The sequence below is a fragment of the Schistocerca americana genome, chromosome 1, assembly GCF_021461395.2.
Source record: "Schistocerca americana isolate TAMUIC-IGC-003095 chromosome 1, iqSchAmer2.1, whole genome shotgun sequence".
NCBI classification, from domain to species: Eukaryota; Metazoa; Arthropoda; class Insecta; order Orthoptera; family Acrididae; genus Schistocerca; species Schistocerca americana.
Window position 1 is genome coordinate 273,372,241 of NC_060119.1, and position 23,300 is coordinate 273,395,540.

Below are 23,300 nucleotides of genomic sequence, written 5' to 3' on the forward strand. Positions count from 1 at the left end.
GGACAACCGATATAAGTTATGAGTGTCACCGATACCGTCACGAGTGAACGTGGCTTCATCAGCAACTGGGATTAGTTGGCGGTTCGCAATTAACCAGCGATAAAATACTAATCGTGCACCTTCATCAGCATCTCGAAGGTGCTGAATCCTCTGTAACTGAAGAAGATAAAGTCATAATGTCTGCCGTTTCCATTACAGAACCCACACAAATGTCATGTCAGCATATTCACAACATGCAGGCACTTGTGCATGTTTAAACGATGCGATAGAATTGGACAGCAAATAACAATTTAATTCAGAGTTGAAAAATTTAATTAGCAACCTCAAGCAGAACTTCACAAGTTTTATGTGAAAACAAAAAGGACAAACGTTAAATAAACCGCTAGGAACTGGAGTACCAACATATGAAACGAAAACTAATCTCTGCTCCAGCTGTACCTCTGTAATCAACAAAAATTACTAGCTGACAAGCCTGGCATTGCCAGGATATCCATTTTGCCAGTTTTCTATCAGAACTAAAACAAAAAATGGAATGTATTTGTAATTTAAGATCAGAAAAATTTCATTTGCAAGTGTTTGTGAAAACACAGCTGAAATTATGAAATAGCTTTTGTACGGCGGGTATAGCTGTTTCCCGTTTCTACTACGTGATTTTGTGAACGTCTCCATGGCCGCTATACACGGCTACTGTTTTCACCTACAGCCGTTTGTGCTTCGTAGTTGAAAGCTATCAAAAGCGCTACTAGTTGTCAGGAATTTCCTTACTCTGAGTCGACTGTAGGACTGTTTTCAAAATAGAGAATAAATGTATTAAAGTTTCTTTCAGGATCCAGAAATTTTTTAAACATCTCAGAGTTTATTAAGTCATATCACCCGAATTATGTCAGGAAGATTGTTCTTACCTCCTCTGCCATTGTTGAATGACAGTAAAGGATATGTGTACCAAGTTTGGTTGAAATCGGTCAAGTGATTTAGGAGCAGACGTGGAACACACACACACACACACCCATTTTTATAAAATGAGTATGCATGGGTTTCACTTGTAATTGACAATGTCGCAACACCGACACAGTAATAGCATAATAAAAACTTTTACAATCATAAACGGACTGTAATTTCCTTCCTACAATTCACACAAGGGGCAGATCTTTGTTCAGTCCCTGTGAGAGTGAAATACAGTGTGGTCCACTTAAACGTTTCAGGTCAAATATTTCTGGAACAGCTATAGGTGTTGAAAACCTACGTTCACGAGTATGAATGTAAGGCAGGGGCTCATGAAAGTAAATTCTATCAGACAAAATGGCTCTGAGCACTTTGGGACGTAATATCTGAGGTCATCAGTCCCCTAGAACTTAGAACTACTTAAACCTAACTAACCTAAGGACATCACACACATCCATGCCCGAGGTAGGATTCGAACCTGCGACCGTAGCGGTCGCGCGGTTCCAGACTGAAGCGCCTAAAACCGCTCGGCCACACCGGCCGGCTCTATCAGACAGTCTAAAGTGTTAGCAAATATAATTTTCAACACTACCTTATGTTTTCTTGTTTTAAATGAACATCCTGTATTATTTCTTGCAGAGTCAATAACATTAAAAATCCCAAAAACAATGGCATTGGTTGCATCGCAATACATCGCAATACATCAACAATACAGATTTCGAGTCACACACAAAAAAATGAGGAAGGAGTTTAATTATTCGTGCTTTGTTGTTCTTTACTACACTACTAGGATGGACATAACGGTAACAAAAAATCGAATATCACCGGCCAGGTTGAACATAATGGCTGACCAAGGATGTAACAGAGGGGTAAATATTAGTTGTACGAAGTTGTGTCACAGGATATCTACATTGTTTCCAGTGCACTTAATAACAGTGTAATTAGCAAATGGTTCAAATGGCTCTGAGCACTATGGGTCTTAACATCTGAGGTCATCAGTCCCCTAGAACTTAGAACTATTTAAACCTAACTAACCTAAGGACATCACACACATCCATGCCCGAGGCACGATTCGAACCTGCGACCGTAGCGGTCGCGCGGTTCCAGACTGAAGTGCCTAGAACCGCTCGGCCACTCCGTCTGATTAGCAACAATTACAGGATTGTTGCATCGTAGTACGCCAATCACGTCGCGATTACGAGGAACGTGTGGTTCACGCTTGCATCTTGAGATGTGCAACAGTGTCGCGTTTCAATTATCTCAAGCGCTAACTTCACTTTGCAATTTCTCGGGATTTAATTGACATATTGCGATGCAACAAACGTCATTCTTTTCGGGATTTTTCATGTTATTGATTCCGTGAGAAATAATATGCGGTGTTTATTTTAAAAAAACATAAGCTTGCGTTGAAAATAATATTTGCTTGCGTTTTAGAGTGTGTTATAGCATTCACTGTCATGAGCCCCTGCCTTACATTCATATCCGTGAAACTCGCTTATCAATATCTATCGTTGTACCAGAGATATTTGCACTGAAACGTTTAAGAGGCACATCTCGTATATAGGTCTTAGATTCGGTCCTGAAAATTGGTTCTTGGAATTCTGGATGTAGTTTCGTTTCGACATATGTTATGCCTCTTTCTTCAATAGACTGTTAATTAATATTGTCCGATGTTGTTGTTACGGTCTCTCGCCAGTCGAACAAGCCTGTGGCCGTTGTCGCCAATCTCCTTCGTGTCCTTTATTTGTCCTACCTGATACTGGTCCGACGGCTTCCATCAGTATTTTTGTGTAAGTGTTATCTGTCATAGGCAAGATACAGGTATCCTGCCAACGAATCGATGTCTACAATTTACCTCCAACCGAGCGTATGTGATGCTGCATTGCATATACTCAGGTATTGTTAATCACGGATGTTTTTAGGATTTCTTTTGAATCCAGCTGTGATTCTCGTAGTCAACTGTTACTAAAGTTTTACGGCCCGTGAGTGCACAAATTCAGATTTCTATATCTCAAACGTTTTATGCCTCTCTTCACACGAGACTGCTAATATGTAAGGACATGATGATATTACTGCTATTTTTATTGGATATAAGTTTCTAATATATCACCGCTTCATCGGTAAAAAAAAGGCGGAGATTACAGTTAGCCTTATCTATTACGTTATTAATATCCATAAAATATTATAAAAATGAATTATGTATGTGTCTACGTTTCTTATTCTAAACCAATGGACCGATTTCAACAAAACTTGGGCACATATCCCTTACTGTCAGCAACGATTGTTGTGCGAGTAAGAAGCACCTGCCTATCACATTTCGAGAGATATGACGTCATAAACAATGGCATGTGCGAAAAACTGCTGCATCAAGCATAACGTCTAAGTGCATTACTTCTATGATATAAACTGTATTCGCAATAAATTTCGCAGACGTTACCCGCATACGCCGCTCAATGTACGATACATAGTTCAAGAAATATGACGTTGTAAACATAGAGTTGCATGAAAAACGCCGCATCGTGCATGAAGTTTTAATACATTCATTCTTTACTACTAAAACACTCCTACAGTCGAGTCAAATTAAGGAACTTCCTGACATTTGGCAGCGCTTTTGAATGGGGTGCGACCCCGAAACTAGTGTCAAAAAATAAAACGTACATAGCTAAAATAAAAACGATTAGAGTAAGTGCGAAACTGACGTTACTAGGAGAAAATGCACGCACTCATAGCATTCATTGGTACTTCGGCCTACATGACGTCCAGTAGAAAGGCTTGAACCAGGCAATGAATCACTTGGGAAATTATAGCGGATTCTGCAGTTAACATGGGAAACACGTCACAACTTGCAAAGCGTTGCAGTAGACACTTCCTTTACATGGTTTGAGATTAAATTGCAGCCCATCGCATTTCCAGCGCGTCAACTGATTTATAAAAGAGGTCTATTTATTCACGTATTTAATCACTAACATTAAGAGTGTCTAATGAGGAGACGAACGTAGTAGATGAGTGGTGTCGCAGTTGCCAGCATTCACGTGAACCAAAATGCCTGCCTTAGGCGCTTCGTGGATTGGTACAGGGACTCCAAAGCGTGCATTTCTGTCGGCAGGCCTAAACGCACGGAATATATTTGCCTGAAACATGCTTTCATCACTCGTACTCTCATAACGTATTACCGAGATTAACCCTCTAGTCCTCTTGAAAATTCTGGTAATGCATCAGAATTCAGCTGGAGAATTAAGTAAGAAGTACTCTCCAATAACCACAAGCCTCTAATTGGAGAAATTTCTAAATACTCGTATTTGTTTCGTATTCGTTTACAAACATAACTGGTTTTTCATGCTGCAGTATTGGTCTTATTGGTATTAATTATTTTGGTTACATTTCTTCTTTCATATGAAAGACGTCGCCAGTGAGTCTTCCGAAATATCGAAGGTGCTACGCCGCTCGCCATGAATGACCTGTCACATACAGAACAAGAACTGAAAAAACCAAAAAAAAAAAGTGATTTCGACAAGGATATTCCGAGAATTTTTGAGAATGAAATGTACGTCCGTCTTTCAACAGGAGAAATCATAGGAAAAGACAGCACAAGTAAAAAGAACTCAGTATCATTTCATGCACATAAAAAAATTAGGAGGCAAACTTATTCAAAACTTAAGATTAGTGTATGTAAAAACAAAACACAAAACGGACTCGCGGTCTGAGCGTGCTCTACAAACTTCATTATGCATATATATAGTTCATCTATAGGATTTGAAGAGTGAGCTTGCAAATATCAAAATATGTGACATAACTGACCGTTCTTTTAATTGCATTGACTTGGAAGCTAAAACTTTCTACGCCGCCAAGGGAACGTATATCTTAGTATTTGACACCAGTTTCAACTTGATACCTCTATCCTTTCGTGAGAAAAATTGATCTTAGCAGATGCACAGAGAGACGGACAAGGAAGTGATCCTATAAGACTTCTGTTTTTACCGACTGAAGTATGGAACTCTAAAAATGTAGTGTTTCATATCAGCCACTGAAGATGCCTTTCACATACAAGGCGAAACAGTTGTAACACTTATAGGACAATAAATATCGATACAGCAACATAAAAAATATTTATGCCGTTGCAACTAGAGACGGCTAATCAACTCAGATATTTTCTGTTTCATGTAATATTTGACACGAAATACTGATCGTGTCATGCCAGTCTACCGCTAATTGGCTGGGAGCAGCCTTTAAAAAACATGTATTTACTCCGCAAGTTTATATCTCTAGATTATAAAGCGAGGAAATAACTGTTTCCCGAGTTAGAATGTCGGTACGATTTGTATATCATGTTTATTCGCTAAACTTATAACGAGTAAATAATTATCTGATATTTTCGTTCTTTAGCAGTGACAGCGGCCATAACAATTTTCCGTAAACAGTAAGGGCTATGATCAGACACGACGTTAGTTTCTTAACTCCCGCTCTGTCTGAGCAGGCCCCTTCAGTCGTTAAAGAGACAAGTTCACTCTCTGCAGAATGCTCACGAATATTCTGCATCAGCGGAAGGAGTTGTCTTAGTGGGGTTTCGCGGGGACGCCTTTCCGGTGGATGGCGCGATAGTTGTGTGTGTGTGTGTGTGTGTGTGTGTGTGTGTGTGTGTAGCTTAATATATAGTTTTTCTTCTTTAGGGCCATCAGCGTAATATATGTCTGATAACGAAGTGATTAAGTACATACACAAAGTATCTGCTTACAATAATTAATCTTTAGTTACGACGTGACAGCAGTTTGGTCTTGGTAGAATCTCCAACAGAATTAATGCACATTTTAAAGCCACAAATATTCAAGTAGCCTTTCGAACCAGTAACAACCTTTCAATAAAATGACGTTCCGCCACCACTAGAACAACGAAATATAATAACCCAGGTATATATAAACTCACAGGTGGCAGCTGTAATAGTTTTTACATTGGCCAAAGAGGAACACATTTTAACGTGAGATACAAAGAACACCCCATCGAGAGCGAATACAATCAGTCGAGCTTCTTTATACATTTGAAAACTCAAAATCACACTTCCGATACGATTGAAAATGCACTACATATTCTGCACAGAATACCGAAAGGTTTTGCAATGAACATTCTTGGGGTATTAGAAGTTTATGTGTACACCAAAAATACCCACAGAAAATATTAAACGAACATACAGAATTCAGACACATGTACTACTTTAAAATATTTATTGAACTTTTAGAACACGAAAATGGATAAATCGGAAGTAACATATGCAGCAACCAAACATAATCACAACAAACTTAAGTTAATAAAATAATATCGCTGTTCACCTGCACAATCTTTGTAAACATATAGCGTCGTAAGAGAGGAACTGTCAAACTGCTGTCACGTTGTAACTAACATTTAATTTCAACATCTGGACACCATTTACGATCTTAATTAAGCAGTGACAGTTACAAAACAGTCCACCAACGGCGCAATATGGACGTCACATCAATCTAGACGTCAATACAAGACAGCTACTTTAATACGAATGACATTGACATCCATACCTCTCCTCATCAAAATTGTTATGGCAGGTACTTGAAAATGGCAATTAAACCCAAACAATCTGTCCAGTCTGTCGTAAATAAATATTAATTATTGTAAGCAGCTATTTGGTGTATGTACTCAAACAGTAACGTATAGTATTGTGTCTGTACGGTTTGATGCAAGAGGTGAAAATTACTTTCAGTTCACAGAAAAATTTTCCAGCGTCAACTGGGAGACGAACCAAGAACTTTTGAATTTATAAGCTAAAATCTGTTCAAAGACATTATTCCTCTTATTCGACTAATTTGTTGCACATGAACAGAAATTGATGGTTGTCACGTCGGAAATGATCCAGTCATTGATCAAGGTCCGCTCTACAGAAATGTTGTGTACATAGTTCCGCGTAGTCAGCACGTACGCAACTTTCCCACTAGAGCGAGCCCCACTAAGCACAACAAGGCAGGCGCAGCGCTCGTCCGTCTCTGCACTACGAGATGGCGCTTCCATAGAGACGGACCAAATTCTGCTTCCGCCGATCTGCGTATTAATATGTAACGCAGCCAATGAGATTTCTGCTAACGTAGAACCTTTTCTCCTCGCGGATCACACTTGCTCAGTGATACATGAACGCGCGAGGTATTATAACGAGTGTACAACCCTCCAATTAATCAGTCTGCATTTGTCTGCACCAGTCTGTACCAGTCTACATTTGTCTGTACCAGTCTGTAGTCAAGTTTCAGTCTGCACCTAATAAGATTACCATATTCCTGTACATAGCCATGAAGATAAATGCATAGACACTTTTGTAAAGTATCAGAGATAAATGTGAGAATAAGATTAACATACTAATACCAAAGGAACGTCCGCAGCTCGTGGTCGTGCGGTAGCGTTCTTGCTTCCCGCGCCCGGGTTCCCGGGTTCGATTCCCGGCGGGGTCAGGGATTTTCTCTCACTCGTGATGACTGGGTGTTGTGTGATGTCCTTACATTAGTTAGGTTTAAGTAGTTCTAAGGTCTAGGAGACTGATGACCATAGATGTTAAGTGCGCAGAGCCATTTGAACCATTTTTGAACCAAAAGAACTTCAGATTGTCAATTGTAAATAGCATCCAGAACCAAGTTAAGTAATTTTTATGCTTGTTATTATTTTAATAAATGTGTGTGAAAATTAAGTTCTGTTTAAAGTTGGTCACCGTCAATCTGCTCCTCTAAGCGTGCAAGTGGCATTTCTATCGTCTGACCTAACGGCAGAAGATAAACACGCCACGATAAGACCACGAGACGTATTGCTGACACTCGCCTACTTCGTTAGAGCGACAAGTCAAATAATCTGATGGTGTGTGTACTGAAGGTCTTACAGTACGCACACCACACGAAACAACATATCTCAACAACTGTTCAGTGTGTGTGTGTGTGTGTGTGTGTGTGTGTGTGTGTGTGTGTGTGTGTGTGTGTTTGGTCCTTCCGTACGCTGAGCTTATCGGCAAACGTATGTTTACAGTTCGAGCAGCTGGCGTTCACGTGGATGGAGCGCCAGAAGCTAGGCGGCTCCTACTCTTCGCACCGGGCGCAGTCGGAGAAGCACGTGGTCGTCTGCAGCACCACATTGCACGCAGACACCATCATGGACTTCCTCAACGAGTTCTACGCCCACCCACTGCTGCAGGTCAGTTCTTCCACCGTTACGGACTGTCATTGCAACTACAAAAAATTATACTGTTAACAAATACATCACCTGCGCTACGTAACCAAAAGTAAACTGAGTGAATGGATCCAAAAGTCCCAGCAATTTTGAAGTTACGTGGTGCAGTGACATTAATGTGACCATCTGTCAGAAGCCTGAGTAACTACACTACTGGCCATTAAAACTGCTACACCACGAAGATGACGTGCTACAGACGGGAAATTTAACCGACAGGAAGAAGATGGTGTGATATGCAAATGATTAGCTTTTCAGAGCATTCAAACAAGGTTCGCGCCGATGGCGACTCCTACAACGTGCTGACATGAGGAAAGTTTCCAACCGATTTCTCATACACAAACAGCAGTTGACCGGCGTTGCCTTGTGAAAGGTTCTTGTGATGCCTCGTGTAAGGAGGAGAAATGTGTACCATCACGTTTCCGACTTTGATAAAGGTCGGATTGTAGCCTATCGCGATTGCGGTTTGTCGTATCGCGACATTGCTGCTCGCCTTGGTCAAGATCCTATGACAGTTAGCAGAATATGGAATCGGTGGGTTCAGGAGGGTAATACGGAACGCCGTGCTGGATCCCAACGGCCTCGTATCAGTAGCAGTCGAGATGACAGGCATCTTAACCGCATGGCTGTAACGGATCGTGCAGCCACATCTCGATCCCTGAGTCAACAGATGGGGACGTATGCAAGACAACAGCCGTCTGCACGAACAGTTCGAAGACGTTTGCAGCAGCATGGACTATCAACTTGGAGACCATGGCTGCGGTTACCCTTGACGCTGCATCACAGACAGGAGCGCCTGTGATGGTGTACTCCACGACGAACCTGGGTGCACGAATGGCAAAACGTCATTTTTTCGGATGAATCCATGTTCTGTTTACAGCATCACGATGGTCGCATCCGTGTTTGGCGACATCGCGGTGAACGCACATTGGAAGTGTGTATTCGTCATCGCCATGCTGGAGTATCACCCGGCGTGGGGTGCCATTGGTTATACGTCTCAATCATCTCTTGTTCGCATTGATGGCACTTTGAACAGTGGACGTTACATTTCAGATGTGTTACGACCCGTGGCTCTACCCTCCATTCGATCCCTGCGAAATCCTATATTTCAGCAGGATAATGCACGACCGCATATTGCAGGTCCTGTACGGGCCTTTCTGGATACAGAAAATGTTCGACTGCTGCCCTCGCCAGCACAATCTCCAGATCTCTCACCAACACACCTAGCGAGGTAGCGCAGTGGTTAGACACTGGACTCGCATTCGGGAGGACGACGGTTCAATCCCGCGTCCGGCCATCCTGATTTAGGTTTTCCGTGATTTCCCTAAATCACTCCAGGCAAATGCCGGGATGGTTCCTTTCAAAGGGCACGGCCGACTTCCTTCCCCGTCCTTCCCTAATCTGATGAGACCGATGACCTCGCTGTCTGGTCTCCTTCCCCAAAACAACCCAACAACTCTCTCACCAACTGACAACGTCTTGTCAATGGTGACCGAGCAACTGGCTCGTCACTATACACCAGTCGCTACTCTTGATGAACTGGGCAGCTGTACCTGTGCACGCCATCCAAGCTCTGTTCGACTCAATGCCCAGGCGTATCAAGGCCGTTATTACGGCCAGAGGTGGTTGTTCTGGGCACTGATTTCTCAGGATCTATGCACCTAAATTGCGTGAAAATGTAATCACATGTCAGTTCTAGTATAATATATTTGTCCAATGAATACCCGTTTATCATCTGCATTTCTTCTTGGTGTAGCAATTTTAATGGCCAGTAGTGTATCTTTTGCAACGCGGATGTGCAGGAGAATAGACAATGGGGTTCTGGAAGGTACCGAGTGGGATGTAAGCCAAGCCGACCACAATGCTGTGGCCATCTGTGCTAGTTTTCTCGGTTGAGGATGCAACAACCCGATTGAGATGGTCCCATAGTTCTCGGTTGGGTTTAAATCCGGGTAGTTTGGTGGCCACGGGAAGCACACTAAACTCGTCCTGGTGTTCTTCGAACCAAGTACGTACACTGTGAGCTGCATTGTACTGCTGAAGGATGCCATCGTGCCGAGGAAAAGGAGGGCTACATGTAGGTGTCGACATGGTCCCCAAGGAAAGATGCATACGTTTGTTTATCCATTGTGCCTTCCAGAATGACGAGATCGTTTCCCTTTGTATATTAACATATATTTTTATATTCTCTCTATTACAATGGCATGACGTGTGGGCTACACCCATGAAGAAGATCACAGCAGATCTGCAGGTCTATGCAGTAAATGGAAATTTTTTTTTCAGGTATTTCAGCAATTCGTCCAACGACGATACTCCCTATGCAGTCGAATCGGCAGTGAATTATATTACGATACTTCTCATCCAATTTGATAAATCGTTTATGTATAGTCAGGAAATCATAGGTCATTTACACTTCCTTAGGATACATTAGACGTTACTTTCGTTTTTGGGGAACATTCACCGTCCAGCACGACACACTGATTTCTATTAGTCAAACACCAGTAAACCCCAACTCTCAATTCTTTAAAATACCGAACTCCTTCGTATAAAACGTCGTACTTCCCGACTTGTTGGTGGTCGAGTGGTATATTTTTGTGCACTGTCTGCAAAATGTCTTAGAATGGAGGAAGGAAATCTCGACAACAACGAGGTAATCACACGTGGACGAATATTATTACTTGTAAAGAAGTGCCGGCCGAAGTGGCCGTGCGGTTAAAGGCGCTGCAGTCTGGAACCGCAAGACCGCTACGGTCGCAGGTTCGAATCCTGCCTCGGGCATGGATGTTTGTGATGTCCTTAGGTTAGTTAGGTTTAACTAGTTCTAAGTTCTAGGGGACTAATGACCTCAGCAGTTGAGTCCCATAGTGCTCAGAGCCATTTGAACTTGTAAAGAAGTAATAAATTAAAACGCTATGCCTGATGCTGCAGTCTTACAATGTGGTATGCAATGTTTTTTTTTCTTTAGAGCATTTTTTTTCTTTTTGTTGGGATGGAAAGTGGGGTTCAGGCTGTAAGCGAGAAAAAATTTCGTATAAGTTTGAAATCACGATGTTCAACAAAATAAAGGTCCATTTTTTGAATCCTTCATTACCCCACATTGCGATGTAAAAGTCTGAAATTTAGTTCGAAGGTGCCTACAACATTACTTTGTAACGATGCAAAAGCATGGTGCCCTGCGACATCACCCTCAGGATCAGTGATGCTTCAAACACCAGTGTGCCGACGCATGCACGAAAAAGGGCAGGGCTTAGAAGATCGTGGGAGGTAGGTTAATGACGTCACATTGAAACCAAATTTCAACACAATTTGGCCCAACACCTACTTGACGTCTCAAACTATGGAAAGGTCATCACACCTACCATAACCCTCATCCACCCCTTCCCTTGACGCCTTTGCGATGGAGGTCATATCCGTGACACCGCGCGTTGAAATCACGCAGTTTTCGTACGGGTGGCCCAGGTATAACACTTCGGCAACACCACTGCTCAGAATCGACACGAAAATTCCAGAGGAAGTGTCGTAAAGGGCGTCAATGAAACGATGTCCTCCCTTGCGCCGTTCATTTTGACACATTTCGCAGTCGAAAACGACAGTTTGCACTGCGATGTGTAGCAGGACGACGACATTGACAGCCTTCGACACTGCTAGCACCTTCTGGACTACACCGCCTCGAACGTTATCTCACCCGTTTGGAGTGTAGCGTGACCACAAGTTTTGCTTTGATATGTCATTAGGGACCGTTCAAAATTTGAGCGTTATCCAAAGTAGAAAAGGATATTTATGCTTTTTCATCCCATCTTTTTCATGCCCTCCTGTGACGTGTGCACAGCGGAGTGCAACAATGACACTTACATGAATACAATGACGAAGGGTCGCTCAAAGCCTCCTCAGATAACATCACTTTCGGTGCCTTCCGCACACATTTGCTGAGCATGTTAAAAATGTACGTGTACAGAGACAACTATTCGCCAAATTCTAGGCACCTGCGGGATAGCAAACGCCTTCGACATACCTCAGCTGAATGACGCCACTCCACCAGTGCCGGTCAGTCCAGAACCGCGCTGCTGATACGGTCGCAGGTTCGAATCCTGCTTCGGGCATGGATGTGTGCGATGTCCTTAGGTTAGTTAGGTTTAAATAGTTCTAAGTCTAGGGGACTGATGACCTCAGATGTTGTCCCATAGTACTTAGAGCCATTTGAACTAGTGTCTGCTTGCCAGATACGAAATCTGTGGGGCGTCAAGGGGATTGCTTAGGAATTGGTGAATGATTGTTCCTGTACATCATGTACTTTTTCGAAGGGCCCGATGAAGGTGCGCGTATGCCACCGATGGTATTGTCAAACTGGGGGGAAGTCCTAGAAGCTCCCTATGCTACTTTATACACACTTGCGTCGATGTCGCACTCCCGCATACACATGCTTCAGAATGGCGCGAAAAAGAAGGGATGAAAAAGTATAAATACAAGGTTTTCTACTTCAGATCACATTCAGATTTCACTGGATAGTTTTGAATAGTTCCTAGTAGCACCACATATACCAGAACACCGTACACCAAAACAAAAATTCTGGTCACACTACACGCCAAAGGGGTGAAATCACGTCCATGGGGGTTGTTTCTCAAATGGCTCTGAACACTATGGGACTTAACATCTGAGGTCATCAGTCCCCTAGAACTTAGAACTAATTAAACCTAACTAGCCTAAGGACATCACACACATCCATGCCCGAAGCAGGATTCGAACCTGCGACCGTAGCGGTCTCACGGTTCCAGACTGAAGCGCCTAGAACCGCTCGGCCACACCGGCAGGCGGTTGTATCTCCATGATGTCCTTAGAAAAGGGCTGGATCGTCTGGAAGGTGCCGAGCGTCTCAAATATTTTCAAGGACGTGGTCCTGTTGCACATCACACTGCAAACTGTCGTTTTCGACCACGAAATGTGCGAAAGGGTTGGTTTCGTTGATGCCCTTCATGACCCCTCCTGAGGTTTTTTCTTGTCGATTCTGAGCAGTGGTTCGTCCCAAACATTTTTCTTAGTCACCCAAAAGAAAACCGTGTGTTTTCATCGCTCGGAATCACGGATCTGCATTCCATCGCAAATGTGTCAAGAAAAGCGGTGAGATGTAGATTAACGAAGGTGTGACGTACTCGTGGTGTGACACGTCCACCGTGGCGCTGTGGTGAAATTTTGTGCCAGTGTGACATCATTAACCCACGTTACACCTCACATGGCCTTTTCGGCTCTGGATTTTTTAAAACATATATTGCCACCTTGCCGAGCCACAAACTGACGTCGCTGGGCGCACACTTTCTACACTATTACTGAGGAAGTTTGAAGGTACCTTTGAGCTGAATTCCAAACCTACGTCGCAATAGGAGAAACTGAAAGGTTTGAAAAACGGGACAGTTTAATTTTGTTGTCAGCTTATGTCTAAAGTTTGTTTCAAGTCGCTAAGTACTATCATTCTCAAATACTGGATGAATATAATCTGGGTAATTTGCGCACTGTGAGTTATGCTGCCTCGAGAGATGTACACAGTTTCTTTCTATTACATCTGACCTATTGTTTTAAACCTGTAAATATAGGTTTATAGCGCCTAATGAGTGCATATATCAGCAATTTAAATTTTGAAATTCGGTTAGTCACTTTATGAAACATCGAAAACAAATTTTTGTTGCCCCTGGAAGCCATTAGGTAGGCAACCAGCAACTTGCACTCACCCAAGGTTAGCCGTTTAGTAATATACACCAACGTGCCAAAGGCATGGGATAGTGTTATGCACATATAGAGATGGAGTTAGTATCGCGTACCCAAGGCATAAAGGGGCAGTGCATTGGCGGAGCTGTCGTTTGTATTGAGGTGATTCATGTGAAAAGGTTTCCAACTTGATCATGGCCGCTCGACGGGAATTCACAGACTTTGAACATGGATTGGTAGTTCGCGCTAGCTGCATGGAGCATTCCATTTCGGAAATCGTTAGGAAATTTAATATTTAGAGATCCACAGAGTCAAACGTGTGCTGAGAATATCAAATTTCAGGCGTTATCTTTCACCAAGGACAACGCCGTGTCCGACGGCCTTCATATAACGACCGAGAGCAGCGGCGTTTGCGCAGAGTGGTCAGTGCTAGCAAACAAGGAACACTGCGTGAAATAATCATAGAAATCAATGTCGGACGTACAGGAACGTACCCGTTAGGGCAGGGCGGCGAAGTTTGGTGTTCATAGGCTATGGCAGAAGACTACTGAGGCGAGTACCTTTGCTAACAGCACGACATCGCCTGCAGCGCCTCTCCTCGGCTCGTGACTATATCGATTGGACCATAGAGGACTGGAAAACCGTAGCCTGGTCGGATGAGTCCCTATTTCTGTTGCTAAGAGATGACGGCAGGGTTCGAATCTGGCTCAGACTCCACCAAACCACGGACGCAAGTTGTCAGCAAGACACTGTGCAAAATGGTGGTGGCACCGCAGTAGTAGGGACTGTGTTGGGTCGTCTGCTCCAACTGAACCGACCACAGACTGGAAATGGTTATGTTCGGCTACTTGGAGACCAAACAACGACAGAATTTGTGTGGTTGGCAGTGCGCCATTTCACCTTGCCTCAGTTACTGGCGATGGTTTGAAGAAAATTATGGAAATTCCAGTGAATGATTTGGCTACCCAGATCGCCCGATCTGAATCCCATAGAACATTTACGGGACATAATGGAGAGGTCTGTTCGTGCCCAAAATCCTGCACCAGAAACACTTTCGCAATTATGGACGACTGTAGAAGCAGCATGGCTCAATATTTCTACATGGGACTTCCAACGACTTGCTGAGACCATACCATTTCGAGTTCTTGCACTACGACCGGGTAAAAGGTCCGGCATGATACTAAGAGGAATTCCATAACTTCGTCACCTCAGTGCATAATCCTCCAACCAATCACGTATTTGGGAAACTAGTTCGTATATACATATCTCGGTAGTGGTTACGTATTGTCTAATTAGCCACCCATTTTAGTCTTCTTCTTTTATTCGCGGCAGAGGTACACTAAAATGAACACATATACAATATATACAAAGAAAACTATACAGTATTGACCCAGAATTGGACAGCTTTGGTAGCATTGGGTGCTGCAGATGTTAAGTCCTTCATGCTACAGCTGGCTGGGCATAAGTTACATTTGAAGAGATGCCGGGTTGTCTGCAATTCACCGCATTCGCACAGTGTTTTGTTGGCATTTGGCAGTTGGAAGTTCCATTTAAGGAGATTGTCCCTCGATCTTGCGACTTCGGTCCGTAGTCTGTTTAAGTACTTCCAGATGACCCACTTCTCCATGTGTCCAGGCGGCAGGGATTCTTGTGGTGTCATCCAGTTTGGCAGGTGTTGGCATATATCTTTCCACTTGGTGAGTCGGGTAGCCGCAGCTGATCCTTCTAAGGGCTGTGAAGTTGTTAGGAAACTCTTCCTGAACTTCAGTCTTGTCTTGGCAGGTTGATGTCCAAAGAGTGGATGTGAGGTCACTGTACTTGATTTATGCCTCTCGATGTTAGCGGCGACCTCTCTTCTGATGTCACATGGAGCAACCCATTTTAGTAATGCGCCCTTTTCACGGTCTGCAGGACTATTACGTGGTGCTGCTGTCGCCGATGGAACTGGACACGACGATGCGCATGATCCTGCAGGTGCCCATCTGGGCGCAGCGCGTCATCTACATCCAGGGGTCGTGCCTCAAGGACAGCGACCTGGCCAGGGCGCGCATGAACGAGGCCGAGGCGTGCTTCGTGCTCGCCGCCAGGAACTACGCCGACAAGACGGCCGCGGTACGTAGTGCCTGCCACCTTCGTTACTGGTTACACACACCCTGTCCCCCTTCTTCCCCTACACTCCGAGTCTGCCGGTGCGGTGGTCAAGTCTATGGACTCGCATTGCGGTGGTGGGAATAAAGAAGCTTAAGTTGTAACATCCCATTAGATCATTAGAAATGGAGCACAAGATCAGGTTACGGTAGAACGGGGAAGAAAATAGGCCATGCCTTTTCAAAGCAACTATCCAGGCATTTCACTTGAGCGACTTGGGGAAACTATGGAAAAACCTAGGCAACTGGACAGGAATTTGAACCACCGTGGTCTAAAATGCAAGTCCAATGTCCTACCATTGCGCAATCTCGCTCGCTGCGTTGGGGAGGATAGGGTTTCAGACACCTGCCACGATATACAGATTTTTAAGGAAGAAAAACTTTATGATTTAAGTTTTAATTGCCAGCCCAATAGTTATGCAATCAATTTGTTGACAAGATGCCTGTTGGCTTCTGTCTCGGGTTTTTCGGCCGAAGTTTGTCTGACACGAGTGGTGGCATTGTCAAAGCCCCACCCTCCATTGGTGGTGGTGGACTGGTCCAGTCAGCCAACAGCAATGGAGAGTGAAGCTTTGACAATGCCAGCCACACGTGCTGGCGAAACGTCAGAAAAATCGTCAGACAAACATCATCCAAAGAACCCGAGACTGAAACCAACAGGCGTTTAGTCAGCAAGTGGCCGTGAAAGCGCTTACAATTTTGAATTAATTTTTTTGCTTGTTTGCAAACCACGCAGTCAGTCACCACTTTGTGTGTTAACGAAAATTTTTCGCTCGACATTCATAAATAGCACTATCCGAAAGTGTGGTCTCACGACAAGATTAGTGCGCACAAAAATGTACCATTAGTGTCATCACGTTCAATGTAATAGTAATCTGCTAGTTAAAGACCTGATCTCCCCACATACGTAGTTCCAACACGCGTAGGCTATGCAACAGAAACAGTGTTTCATCGTGGCTCATCGTTTGTAAGCCCCAGCCGAACTTTGGCACACATTATTAATGAATAATAATTAATAATAATCACATTGTATCACTTCTTCCGTTCAGCATCGTACGAGAGCCAAACATAAATAAAATAATAGCTGCTGTCAGCACATACTCAGACAGAATGGTTTTCAAATATACATCTACTACCATCGCATTTCAAAAAATGATGTAGTAAAACACATTTCTCCCTGTCTTTCTTTTTGAAAATAAAGCACCAAAAGTTGCACAGCCAATCAGACTGTAATCATTCTTACCTTCGCAGCACAGGAACGTCTTTCACAGACGAGAGGAGGTAATTTGGTAGATTTTACGTGAAAGAACAGTCACCCTTAAATAAATCGGACTGGAGCGAGACTGATGGTTCACATTTGGTCCATCGGCGAATAAGAGCTTGGTCTAAGAAAAGTTTTAACCGTTTCAAAAGAAATCTTGCTTCGTTTCCACTTTAAGTGCAAAAAACATGCTTTCCTGGAAGGCTTTTAAAGCGCACTACGTCTTTACTTAATCTTCTACGAATCGGTTGAAACTTTACACGAAGGTAGATAAATGGACATAGTCAATACTAAATTTTTCTATACAATAATCTTCATCTGTTGTCGAGATATGATGGTTTAAAGTCGAACTAAACGTAGCACATATAATCCTTTCTTACGTGAACTGAATGCGTGGAAACTGTTGGAAGTGAGTCAAATAAATAAAAACTTCTCACGATTAAATTGAAAACTCGCTTTCAAAAATCTAGTTTCATTCAGATTTTAGGAGCAAAGAACACCTTTTCTGAGATTTCTTACGTGTGCCACTTCTATGTTTCAAACTCGTGACAATCGATTCAAATTCTTTGAGAAGGTAAAGGAATACACGTAATTAATACTCGCACTTTCGTTTCGTGAAAGCTTTATCAGATGCCGTCTGAGGCTGTGTATGAAATGCACGTAAGAACCAGTTTCACGCGAATTGCACGTGCCGTGGCGGTTTGAAGTGACAAAATTGTCGCCCGAGTCAAAAAATCTACAACGGTTGCCAAGCTATTTTTGGTCAAACGTCAGAATTGTGGTAGAGTAAACGTTGGGAACCAGAATGAAAAATGCTGTTATCATAGCACAAAAAAGGCGAATATGTCCTGGACAGAGTTAGGGATGTAAAATAAGGGAACTAGCTTTTCAACTTATTTGGAATCTTCTAGGATAGTTAAACCAAAACATCTGAACATATTCGCTCTTTTTTACGAGTTAACCCTACTTCCCCAGCGCAGCAAGCTCTTAGTTGCAAGGTGTTGGCACACCTGCATCATACAATTTATTGTCTAAATTCCCTGATTCTGTGCCCAAAACCCACAAGATTCGGCAGCCATAGTAAAAAGTAATAATAATAGTAATAATAATATCATATGGCCGAAGAGCATACATTCAATAGCTAGAAAAATTTTCTGGGGAGATAAAATTTCTGAGAGTGGATTTGTTCCTGGACGGGACCCTAAATCAGTTTTTTGCTTTCTGTGTGGAGGGATCGTTGATTTTTTTTTCCACCTGAGGGGACCATTTGTCCTCCAAACCCACTTCCTGTTTCATGAATGGTGAGGAGTAGAAGACAAATATACACACATGTATATGCTTCTAGAGAGCGGAATGCGTCTACAATAAAACTATCCGAGAGCGAGGGTGCATCTGTAATAGGAAGCATCCCAGAGCGGGGATGCATGCATGCTAAAGTTAACGACACGTTGTAATATATTGTACGACATGACGCCATGTGTCATGTTATACGATATGATCTCATGTAGCATATTACTTTACTTGACACGGGCACTAATATTGACAGCAACAGAGTGCGAATACGTGGAGATGATTTGATTTAAATGTCTTTGAAGCTGCCAGGTAAGTTGGAAAACATTGTTCCCTTCTTGTAAATCCCTAACTCTACCCAGGACTTATTCACCTTTTTTGTACTACGATAGGGGCATTATTCATTTTGGTACTGTTATAAACTACATTTGGTGGTTTGCTTTCGTGTGGCAAGACGAATAACTTTTGTGTTGTCCAACACGTGTGCACATTATGGATAGTTGTTCTTGCAGGAAACGGGACTCTTTTTAAACTTACTCTGCCACGTTGGAATGTTGGACTTCGTGCCTTTTTGATAGTTATCCGCTACGATACTCTTATCGGGAGTTAAAGCGTTGTAAAGCTGAATACGTTAGTTGAAATTGAGTTGAATACTGAATTGCGTTTTCTTTTACGATTAATATTTCTGCAGCTATGATGTTAAAGCCTTACTGAAGAAATATACTTGCAACATTGAGTTAATTTATGAATTCTGTTGGGAAGAAATATACTTGCAACAGTGAGTTAATTTACGAATTCTGTTGGGAAGTTTACTTTTTCGTCTTGGTTACCATTGTATCAATGAATTCAAACATTTTTTCTTCCCCTGGTTCCATATTCTATGTTCACTTATATATTTATTGAACTACGTCATTTGCATTGCTAAAATTATTCGCTCGCACTACCATTTTTTATTTAATTAGTTTCTCTCTACAATAGATACACTTTTCCTCTGAGTTGTTATTCTGTTTTTACTGCATTACACAACACTTGCAATATTGCCATTTCCAAACTGTAGTCTATTACTTTCAAGGATATACTAGAACATTCAAAAATATTTTTTAACATTCGTGAATATTATAAAGACACAAGAACATTAGAGGCCAATCTCGAATTTTTTTCAGTGGTGCGAAGGAGACAGGGCATGTCCTGGTGACGATAGCAATGTGATGGCTCCACAAATATCTCCACAACCACCACTACCACTGCACAATCGCTGTGGGGTACAACCGGAGAACTAGGGGTAACACCAGATACAAAAATCAGTGACTGCGGTGGATGAAGCTACAAGTAAAAATATATTCTGATGCGATAACTTTACTTATTATGCTCACGCAAGGGAATGGACCCTTACAACACATTAGTAGTTACACGAAATTAAGCAACAGGTCCATGAAGAGAAAGTCCGTCACCAGATACTTCGGCGCCTTCTTGGACGAACAACAAAATTATGGTGCACATATTGAAGAAATGAGCAAGAGAGCCAGGAAAACGATGAACAAAATGATTAGTCTTGCCAGTTATGATTATAAGCAGCCAATGCAAACAATAAGAACATGTCATAACACTATTTTGACTGCGATCGTGGGATATTGTCCCAGTACTTGGGCCCACAGACTTTTGCTCATAACACCAGCATGTATATTTAACAGAGTGCAACGTGGAATACTTCTGCTGTTGACGGAAGCTTTTGGCTCTGTGTCAGTTGAGACGTTGTAAGTAATACTTGGAATGAGTTCACTCCATCTCCAGATGCGAAGAAAAAGCGTCGATGTATTGGCTGAAGAAAGAACAACATTAAGAAGTCAAGAAGATCCCAATTTAATAGGAATAAGGGCCAGAAGCAAGTAGAAAATTCAAAATCAGGTCCTCCACCTATGGCAGAGAGGATGGGGTGGTACTCAAAGAGCGAGGCGCACTTATGGTTTCCTACCAAATATAAAACACTGACTGGGAATAAAACATCTGAACGTCTCACGGGCCTGGTACACTTCTGGTCATGGCACTACGCCGCCTAGAGTCATCGAATTGGTAGACGCCGGCCGGTGTGGCTGAGCGGTTCTAGGCGCTTCAGTCTGGAGCCGCGCGACCGCTACGGTCGCAGGTTCGAATCCTGCCTCGGGCATGGATGTGTGTGATGTCCTTAGGTTAGTTAGGTTTAAGCAGTTCTAAGTTCTAGGGGACTGATGACCTCAGATGTTAAGTCCCATAGTGCTCAGAGCCATTTGAATTTGAATTTGAATTGGTAGACAGACGTCCGAGCGTGGCTGTGGTAAAGAGGGTACGACAGAAAACACTATCTGGGGGTATGCCGATGTTGCTGATACTGATCGGCAGCAACTGAAGCAGAACGGAAGACTCGATGTCAAAGAGGTGCTGCATTGCGAAACAGAATGGCAGATCTTGGACAACATTGCTGACGCTATTTCAAGAAAGACTTGGGTAGCGCGTTAGCTTATCAAGCAACGCCTGTCTACTGCACTGCGAGCGGATACGGCAAAAGATTGAGAAGCAACGCAGCGAAGGCAGCTGAGGTCAAAAGATGCGGCAGGAGAACTGCCAACGCGTACGCGCAGCCACCGTAACATCATCAGAGAGAAACGCAACCGTGGGCCGTGTATCGCCACCCAAGTAACCAGAACCGGGATGACATGGGCCAGATTGTGGCTGCTAGAGTCGTTGGCTACAACGATGCTCCCCTGTGACAGGGGAATTCCTCTCTGCAACCAGGGAGCCAACAAGCATTGGAAGAGGCATATGGAACCACAACGCCTTCCATAGCGCCCAAGGAAGCAGCAGGGCGTGCGTATGGACCGGGGAGTGGTTCACAACATTATGGAATGTGACGGAGAAAAATTTGGAGTTGTTATAGTACTAGAAGGCACAGATTTGGTAGCAGGTGTGGTTTTTATTCATGGCAGAAATAATGTTTCGTTTATTATTACTATCTTATCGCCAGCTGCTTCGCTCGTGTTGACTGTATGGTCTGCAGAGTCTTCTTTTGTTTACATTTAATGGAATTTTTATGTTGTTCACAAACTGCAACACCTTCGAACCTTTTTAGGTTAATTAAGGCCATGTAAGCACGGTCTTTTCCAAATGTGCTTCTGACAAAAAGTGATTCTGGTAGCCGGAATCCAAAATGCGTTCTTGTGGAGATATTTCCATTGGAACTTTCTATCTCCTAACAAATATTTCTTTACATCTAACCGAGAACTGAAATACCAATTTTCACAAATGTAGCTTTAAAATTTTTTTTAATGTAACGAAATATTTTCTTAAAAATTTTCATCCCCTACTGCGCTACCTGAGGGGCCGAATTTCCAGAAACACTGAAACATGTATTTTTTTTTATTTCTGGCCGAAAAATCAAAAACCACTTGTCACATATGTAGCTTTAAAAATCCTTTAGTAGTTCTTTATTGATTATTTATTTTCAAAAAAACTTTCGCCCACTATTTTACCCCCTTCGATGTGGGATTTCCAAAAAGCTGGAATATGTATTTTTTATTTTCTGACTGAGAAACCAAATAATAGTTTTCGTTGGTCTAACTTCAAAATTCCCGTTCTGGCGATATTTTTCAAAAACCTTTTCATCCCCTGTTCACCCTCTTCGGAGTGGAATTTCCAAATATGTTTATGTTTTATTTCTAACAGTGGCGCCACATACAAGTTTTCATAGATTTAGCTTCAAGAATGGTTCCACAATGAAATCTTTCCACAAAAACTTTTATCTCTCGTTTCACCCCCACAGGGGTTGAATTTCCAAAATCAGTGAAACACGTATTTTTTTATTTCTAATTGAGAAGCCTAATTTAAATTTTCGTAGATATAGCTTTAAAAATACTTTCATAACAAAATATTTTCATAAAAAATCTCGTCCCGTATTTCACCCCCTTAGGTGTTCAATTACCAAAAATACTGAAACACGTATTTTTTAATTTGTAACCGAGAAGTCAACAACCAGTGTTAACAGATGTAGCTTTAAAAATACTTTAGTAGTTCTTTAACAATGATATATTTTCAAAAAAAGTTTTCACCCACTATTTCACTCGCACAGGGTAAATTTCCAAAAAAGCTGAAACAAATGTTTCTTTATTTCTGAGCGTGAAACAAAAATTCCACTTTTTTTTTTGAAGATCTTGCTTCAGAATTGCCTTAATAACGACATTTTTTCAAGAAAAAACTTCATTACCTATTTCATCCCCTTAGGGTTGGAGTTTAGAAAAATGCCTTTGTAAACGACGCCTAGAATATAAGATCGACACCTTCTCCAAATTTAAAGTTTCTCTCCTCAGCCGTACAAGCTGGGCGATGGCGTGTCAATCAGTCAGTGAGGACATTGCCTTTTATATATAGAGATTAAGAAGATGAATAATAATAATAATAATGGTGGTAGTAGTAGTAGTAGTAGTAATACTAGTCGTAGCAGTAGGAATAGTTATGGTGATTGGGGTAGAATTGCTGAGAATAAAATTCTGTATTAATGTATATTGCATAATTTTGAAAGAATCGATACAACTTGTGTTCGTATTCCTGGTAACAGGATACATTGGAATGGAATTCATAAATCAATAAACTAGTAATAACATCAATGTAGAATGGAAGTTTATTACACAAGCCATTATTACCTTAACTGGGAGAGCGTAAGCGCAATACGAATAATTTCTTAACGACTGAGCAATATTTTCCACTATCCTTTA

At 42.3% G+C, this 23,300-nt stretch overlaps 1 protein-coding gene across 1 annotated transcript in view; it reads left to right on the forward strand.

Annotated features, from left to right (window-relative positions):
- LOC124621966 (potassium channel subfamily T member 2) overlaps positions 1-23,300 on the forward strand; it is a 700,004-nt gene that overhangs the window by 394,445 nt on the left and 282,259 nt on the right. The window contains exons 8-9 of the mRNA XM_047147499.1: positions 7,966-8,130; positions 15,772-15,972. Of these exons, the coding sequence (XP_047003455.1) occupies positions 7,966-8,130; positions 15,772-15,972 (366 nt within the window). The remainder of the gene's footprint in view (positions 1-7,965; positions 8,131-15,771; positions 15,973-23,300) is intronic.